At 39.8% G+C, this 8,805-nt stretch overlaps 1 protein-coding gene across 1 annotated transcript; it reads right to left on the minus strand.

The window, feature by feature from the left end:
* Window positions 1–7,012: 7,012 nt before the first annotated feature.
* Window positions 7,013–8,153, minus strand: LOC131028632 (guard cell S-type anion channel SLAC1-like). The gene is made up of 2 exons (XM_057958947.1): window positions 7,383–8,153; window positions 7,013–7,278 (listed from the first exon to the last, which is right to left on the minus strand). The coding sequence occupies exons 1-2, from the start codon at window positions 8,149–8,151 to the stop codon at window positions 7,058–7,060; spliced, it is 990 nt and encodes a 329-aa protein (XP_057814930.1). The 5' UTR covers window positions 8,152–8,153; the 3' UTR covers window positions 7,013–7,057.
* Window positions 8,154–8,805: the final 652 nt, after the last annotated feature.

Consider the following 8,805-nt stretch of genomic DNA (forward strand, 5'->3'; position numbering starts at 1 on the left):
ATGTGTTACAACATATGTGTGACCTGTTAGGACCCCATATGACCCCTTAGCAAACTATATGACCCTATGGGGTCATATGGTGTCTTAAGGGGTATGTTGTACCTACTAGGACTTTAAAAGGGGTCATATGGGATCCTAAGGGGTGACACGTGTTATAATATATGTGTGACCCATTAGGACCCTATAGGACCTCATACGAAACTATATGAACCTATGGGGTCATATGGTATCCTAAGACGTATGTTGTACCTACTAGGAATTTAAAAGAGGTCATTTGGGGTGCTACAGGGTCACACATGTGTTAACACCTTAGTACCACATATGACTACTTAGGACACTATATGACCCTGTGGGGTGATATGGTGTCCTAAGAGGTATGTTGCACCTACTAGGATGTTAAAAGGGGTCGTACTGAGTCCTAAGGGGTCACACATGTTTATACACATCAGTGGCCCATTTGGACCCCATATGACCCCGTAGGACACTATATGATCCCATGGGGTCATATGACCCCCAATGACACCATATGACGCTATTTGATCCTATGGCATTATATGGGCTCAGTAGGGGTCATTAGGGATCATAAGGTGTCTTAATGAGTCTTAAGACCCCATATGACCAGTTAGGACACCATATGACACTATGGTATCCTAAGGGGTCATATGGGACCCTAAGGGGTCACACGTGTGTGGCCCCTTAAGACCCAGTATGACTCCTTAGGATACTATATGATCCTATGGGGTCATATTGTGTCCTTAGAGGTATGTTGTACATGCTACCAACTTTAAAAGGGCTCATATGGAGTCTTAAGGGGTCACACATGTGTTAAAATATATGTGTTCCCCTTAGGACCTCATATGACCCCTTAGGACACCATAGGGTTAGGACACCATATGACCCTTGGTGTCCTAAGGGGTCCTCCAGGGTGACACATGTGTTAGAACACATATGTGGCCCCTTAGAACCCCATATGACCCTTTAGGACACTATATGGGGTCATATGGTGTCCTAAGGGGTATGTTGTACCTACTAGGACTTTAAAAGGGGTCATATGGGGTACTAAGGGGTCACACATGTGTGACCCCATATGATCCCGTGTGATAATATATAACCCTATGGAGTCATATGGTGTCAAAAGACGTACATTGTACCTGCTAGTACTTTAAAAGGTGTCATATGGGGTCTTAAGGGGCTAGACATGTGTTAGAACACATGTGTGGCCACACATGTCTGGCCCCTTAGGATCCCATATGACCCCTTAGGAGACTATATGACCTAAGGGGTCATATGGTGCTCTAAGGGGTATGATGTACCTACTAGGGCTTTAAATGGGGTCATATGGGTCCGAAGAGGTCACACATGTGTCACCCCATATAACACCATACAACACTATATGACCCTATGGGGTCATAGGGTGTCCTATGGGGTATGTTGTACCTAGTAGGACTTTAAAAGGGGTCATATGGGGTCCTAAGGGGTCACACATGTGTTCTGTGTGACCCTATATGACCTTGTACAACACTATATGATCATATGGGGTCATATGGTGTCCTAAGATGTACGTTGTACCTACTAGTACTTTAAAATACATCATATGAGGTTCTAAGGGGTCACACATGTGTTAGAATACATGTGTGGCCCCTTAGGACCCCATATGACCCATTAGGACATTGTATGATCCTATGGAGTCATATGGTGTTCTAAGGGGTATGTTGTACCTAATAGGACTTTAAAAGGGGTCATATGGGTCCTAAGGGGTGACACTTGTATTCTAATATATGTGTGACCCCATATGACCTTGTACGATAGTACATGACCCTATGGGGTCATATGGTGTCCTAAGGGGTATGTTGTACCTACTAGGACTTTAAAAGGGGTCATATGGGTTCTTAAGGGGTCATACATGTGTTCTAACATATTTGTGACCCCATATGACCCCGTACGACACTATATGGGATCATATGGTGTCCTAGGAGGTATTTTGTACCTACTCGTACTTTAAAAGGTGTCATGTGGGGTTCTAAGGGGTCACACATGTTTTAGAACACATGTGTGGCCCCTTAGGACCACATATGACCCATTAGGACACTATATGATCCTATGAGGTCATATGGTGTCCTAAGAGTTATGTTGCATGTACTAGGATGTCAAAAGGGGTCATATGGGGTCCTAAGGGGTCACACGTGTTAAAACACATGTGTGGTCCCTTAGGACCCCATATGACCCCTTAGGATATTATATGATTCTATGGGGTCATATGGTGTCCTAAGGGGTCATATGGGGTCCTACAAGGCCACACGTGTGTAGCCCCGTAGTACCTCGTATGACCCCTAACAACACCATATGATACCTTATGACACTAGACGATCCTATGGGGTCAGTAGGGGTCATTAGGGGTCATAAGGGGTCTTAAGGAATCATTAAATGTCATAAGGGTTTGTTACAAACATAAGGGGTCTTAAGAGGTGTTATGGTGTTCTATGGGGTCTTATGTTATACATGCTAGGATGTTGAAAGGGGTCAAAAGACGTCCTAGGATGTATGAAGGGGTCCTTCATTTCTTAATTTCTCCTAGGATGTACTAAGGGGTTGTATGATGTCTTAAAATATCCTAGGATGTACTAAGTTCTCTTAAGTGTCTTAAGAGGTCCTAGTATGTTGTAAGGGGTCGTAGGATAACATTTTAACATTGAATTGTATACATGTACAACATTTATAAATAATCAAGCATTAAAAGATTTTAATGTTGAGACATGGACCAGCTAGGACTCGAACCTAGGACCTTCCATATGTTGCTGGAGTGCTCTACCACTGAGCTATTGGCCCCTCTTGGACTAGTCCATCATCGGTTCGGGTGTGGCTTATTTCCAACATGAACACCCTCCCTTAAGCCACACCTCTTGTGTGCTTGGGGCTCCTAGCCTGGACCTAGCTCTAATACCATGTTGAGACATGCACCAACTAGGACTCAAACCTAGGACCTTCCATACGTTGCTGGAATGCTCTATAACTGAGCTACTAGCCCCTTTTGGACTAATCCACCGTCGGTCTGGGTGTGGCTTATTTCCAACACCAACATTTAACCATTAAAAAATTTTAACCATTAAATAAATTTTAAACTAATATATTATTAAGCATTAAATTTTGTTAAAATTAATATATTATTAAGTATTAAAAACCTAAAAAATTAATAAACTATACAAAATTATGAAAAAATCAAAAATATTAATATATTAACACTAATTTTTTTGCCCCCTCCTTCTCCTCGACTGCTAAACTCTAAGCCAGTTAGTGCAAAATGAGGCAAAAAACCTTTTTTGCAACTTATATAGCAAAGGGGTTCCGGTCGGAACCCTTTTGCCACACAACTGCCACATGACTACCACATTGGCTCAACCCAAACTGTTCCGACCATAACCCTTCCATCTAGATTGTACAAATTAGCTCTGAGTGCGACATATATTTTTACTTTTACCCTCTAATATTTTCATATCTCATCTCAATAAGTACCACACCCATATATGTATTAGCATTGAAAAACCACGGTGTCAATGTTGAACAACAATACACCCATTTATAAAACATTTTACTATAAAATTTCTTATACCTCCAATGAAGACCTTTGAAACACCTCTAATATCATATATGCATTTTTTCTATATACCGTATGTACATGTACACAAATAATATAATGAGAAAAAAATCAATGATAATGATCTAAATAACATTTCATGGGCCTTTTAATATGCTACTAGGTTTAATCGATAGCTTGAACTAGATTTCATAAAATTTGAATTGCATATATACCCACACATACCTTTGGCAATATAATAAAAATACTTTTAATACCATGTTAAATTTTGCAACACAAGCCTTTGAGATCAAACAAAAAACTAGAACACCTTCCACAGATGAGAGTAGCAAAAAAAATACCATATTCCTCAAAGGAAAATATTATAGAATGAAAGTACCATGCATAATGATGTGCTTTTATAGAGAGCACAAAGTTGCCCTAAGATAAGTTTAGAACTAAAGTGAAAGAATGAGGAGATAAGAAAAGCTCAAATCTAGTTAAATTAAATGCAACACTAAGTGAACTTAAACAAAAAAGCATAACTAAAGTTAAAAATACTCTAACAGATATCTACCAATAAACTTGTAATGTAGAAAAAATGGGGTTCATTAGTTTAAACATGCAAAAAAAGAATTGAATCCAATCCCATTAATTACATTGGGGAATAACCAATATGTGTAACTTCAAACCCTTGGGAGACCCGGGTACTTGATGGAGTGATTATTTTCTTTTGATTTTGATTGATTGGATAAGATAGAATGAGAAACGCAATAACCGGAAATTGAAAAAACAATCAACATAAACAAACAAATGAAAAATTGGAAATGAATTGATAGATACAAAATTTGAAAGGCAAAGTTGAGAGGAATCTGTGACAAAAATTTAACACCAAAATGGATGGACACTGTGGCTAGGCACCCTAGTCGTGACAGTGGACTAGGGTTCAAACTAGTCTTAGGAGCTTCTAAATTGCCTTCTAGAGAATTTTTAGGTCAAAAAACCTATACTATGGCACTAAGCGCCCTATTTATGGAGGACTATGGTGCTCCAAATGAGGTGATTAGAAGGGGTGGCAACATTAATAATCAGGTTGCACATGGTCCACTCGGACCTAGTAGACCATGAGGAAGTAGAGTCTTCAAAAATATTATCCTTTACCTCTGTCTCTTCAACAATGCATTCAGTAATGGGAGGAGTCAGGGAGTTCTTGGTTTTAGTCGACCTATAAGAGCTAACCTAGGTAGGGGTCTATTTGGGTTTAGGAGTGGAGATGGCATCTTAACTACTTGGGTTATCTGACAAATCAACACAGAAAGTGGAAATAGAGGGATTTCTAATTACTCCACAAGTGAGGTTTAAATTTAGGTAAAAATTATACAGACGTAGAATAATCGCCTGATGCAAGGGAAGGACATTTTTAGTTATAGCAACAACCATAGACTAGAAGATAGATGAAAAAAACCAATAAGGAAAATTCTACTTCACACCATACCTGAAATGGTTGAGCATTGGGAAAAAGTTGAGAATGAAACCATTTAAATCTCCATCCAAAGTGATGAAATTCATAACGACCAACACAACCTCTTTTCAAACCTCAAGTAAGTCATCTCTATTGAAACCACTTTACAATTGAGCAACTTTCTCCCTCGGCTTTAGAAATCTCATGAAATCCACCTTGTAGTTAACCTTTGGTTTCTTTGGGAAGGTTGTGCCTTCCACCACAAGACCCATAACTACCACAATAGTTTCCATAGACACCATGAATTTTACTCCACCCACTTGGACTTCACCTCATTCTAGGATTGGGCAAACTACTTAGACAAATAAGGGTTGAAGCATTATTTTCCTTCAACGTATGTTGCCAAATTGTTATCCATCACCTTTTTCCAAAGAACACCTTTTTGTTTGGAATTATTGCATTTCTCTAGCTTAGTTTGAATAAGTCACCACCTATGGTTTCCTTAGAGAAGCCAAAAATAGAGACTAGAAAGGGGTTGCTAAAATCGGTTTTGAGATAAACATAGTTCAAGGTAGTTTTGAAACAAGCGTAGCTTTCACTAGATTTAACAAGGCAAGTCCACATCAATAAATGATTGAAGTACAATGTGGACAAGATAATGAAGGATAAGACAATTTTAAAATCTTTAGGTCTCATTGGGATTAATATCTTGAAGAATCATGGCTCGAATATCTTATGGCAACTTGTGTTGTGTCATCCAAATTTAAAGCCCATCAAAAAAAGGACCATGGTTTGCCAGCCTATCTACAAACCTATTGCCTTCCCTCAGGGTTTGCTGAAGTCTTATGTGGTTGAAGGTGGCAATGACAACTTGGCACTTGGTGATAAGGTCTACCGTACACCACTCTGGGTTCGCCTTACCTTGCAGCATCATGATGATGTTTTTGAATCACCTTCAATGATGATATTTTGGAAGCCTTTATCCTTGGCGATAGAAATACCATAGAAAACTGCCATCACTTTTGTCACATCAGAAATTTGAAAGCCTAGGTTAGCCACAAAAGCCACCACCACCTACTACCCGGATCTCTGATGACCCAATCCCCACACGCCTAACTTGAATTCCATTTAGAAAACCCATCAAAATTTAATTTTAACCAACTGGTATCACGGAGGACCATTTTATGCTCTTTCTAAACCCAAAAGAAGGGGAACTAAAATTTGAGAGAAAATCAACCATATCCCAATTCTTCGCTATAAGCCACTCCAAGAGCTTGCCATTTAGTCTTTCGATTTCGAAATGTAAAAAAGGATGAAGGACGAGATAAATTGCGTCGCCTGATATTTTATCCCAGGCTTATCCAATGTCATTCGTCAAATTAAATAAGTAGATAGTGACCATATGGACCCATTCTATCTCGTTATGCTTTGTGGTGGCTGGAATATCGACATTTTCGTTGAATGTTTTCAAATTTGGAATTTGTCGACATCTTTAAAAGGTAACATGATCACCCACGACTCTTCGAGCAAACAGAAGTTATGTGAACTATAGCCTTCGGACGCCCCTGTTTGCGTGCATTTATACGGAATTGAACGATTCAAGTTTGTACAACATGAATAGTATCAGGTGTAGTGCTTTGCTCCATGCGCTTTTACGAAACATCTTTTCCTTCATGGATGGATCGTCGGATGATCGAGTTCACACTTTATACATATGCGAAGTCAGACTTAAATTTACGTTCGCAACAAAAACATAATGAATTTAGAGCCCAGTTTTTTCGAAAAAGTTGAGATTGTCGTGTCGCCTTGGACAGGATGTCTAAAGAACAAATTCTTTCAATATAAAACTTCGTTCCAGCAAATCAGAAATGACTAAAGAAGTCGTGCCCATTATACATCAAATCATATATTGTATTTAAATGAAGGAATATGAAGAAACACATGATCTTTTAGCTCGAAAGAGAACTTTTCTCTGTGTCTCAGAGCAAATGGTGATGACGGTATCGTTGGGAAATAGGTGGTCCCTAGCCACTACCATGTTGACAATAGTTAACAGTGCAAGAATTAATATCATTACCATGGAGATCGAAGAGAGAGCATAAGCCAATGTACGAGCAATGGGATGCTTCACGCTCTCTGCATACTTTAGTGCGGCTACTGACGTTGTCGTAATTGGATATGCGCATGCCCACCAGGTCATTGAAAATCTCCGTATGCTGTCGCGGAAGAAATCGATTCTCATTATCTGATTAAGTGAAGGGAAAAAAGTCATTATAGTTACTATTGGAATTGAATAACTTAATGCTAATTCATTTTCAGTTATGAATTGTGATGGCTGACGATACCCACCAAGGCCGAGCACAAGAAAAGTGAGAAAAAGCAGCATCATGGAGAACGTATCGAATGAGCCCGATATTGCTTTCCACGCCACGCTTGCCGAGCTTGGAGCTGCAATAAACAGAAAGAACACCGGGCATATTTTCCTGGAAGCCGTGATATCTGAGGACAGTCTCTGGTAAAGCGTTATGAACACAACCGCGTAATGAATTATTCCCACAGTAAAGAAGAAGAAAGCAATTTCCTTCCACTCTACTTCTGTTGCGATTCGGGCTATCATGAAATTACCGATTACGGACAAATGAGTGGAAGGGTTTGCAACTCGAGCCAGAGACCTCTTTACTTTGGTAAACCACTGGCCGTAGATTTTGAGCTCTAGGACGGCGATGGGAACCATAAATATACAACATACCACAGGGTGCACATTGTCGGGAGCTATATTAGAAGGAAGCCCAAGCCTTAACAACATGCCTGCGATCCAAGGTACAAAGAAGTAATTCACCCTCACACGATTGAAATACTCCATGCGAACAGTCTCGAAGTGAAACACACATTTTGATAGGTATGCTCCCGATATTACAAGAAACCCTAACAAGGCAAGCAACCACAGCCCAAACGTGAAGTGACTGGGGATTTTGAAAGGAAAACGAATAAACGACAAGGGGTTCTCCTCTAGAGTTTTCCAGAGAACCGTTTGACTGCAGAGGCCGAGGCATATGTGAAAATGTCCGGAATGAATGCGTAGCAGAAAGGGTAATTTGCTCTGAGATCTGGAATTCATTTCCTCCTGTTTTTTTTTAAACCCCACGAAGAACAGTTAAAAATAGCATCATTTACATAAGTAGGGCTCTATTTAAAAACTTAAAATGGACTTTATGTAGAACAACTTACCTCTTGGATCGATAAACAACGTTCGTAATGTATAAACTATCTAAAGAAGGTACATGCTTTGCAGTAACTTTATCTCTAGGTGACGAAGGCCAGCTAAGGGAGGCTTGTCTTTCCGGAAATGATAGACTGGGCAAACCTGAGTGAGATTTACGTTTACTCAACTCTTGATCTTCATAGGACTTATTTGTGGTACTTTCTGATGACTGTTGGCCATTCCAATCCTCCGAAGAATATACAGAAGAGATTTGCACGATCGCCGATTGCAAAGCACGGAATTCAGCATCACCTGAAGCCTTTGATTGGTCCACGGAACTATCTTCTAAGGGTATTGAAATCATCTCCTCATTTTGAATATCATTGGGAATGACCCTGCAGTGTAGAGGAATCTGGTAGTCCATCTTCTAAAACTTCGAAGCAGTAAATACTTTTAGAATCCTATTGCTTTTATGGACGGACCAAAGTGGAAGTTCAAGACAATTTGATTTTGGGCACCCCTACCCTAAATATTGATGTGACATTCCAGCTGTACCGACTTTTGTTCACA

The sequence above is a fragment of the Cryptomeria japonica genome, chromosome 1 (assembly GCF_030272615.1).
Source record: "Cryptomeria japonica chromosome 1, Sugi_1.0, whole genome shotgun sequence".
Lineage (NCBI taxonomy): Eukaryota > Viridiplantae > Streptophyta > Pinopsida > Cupressales > Cupressaceae > Cryptomeria > Cryptomeria japonica.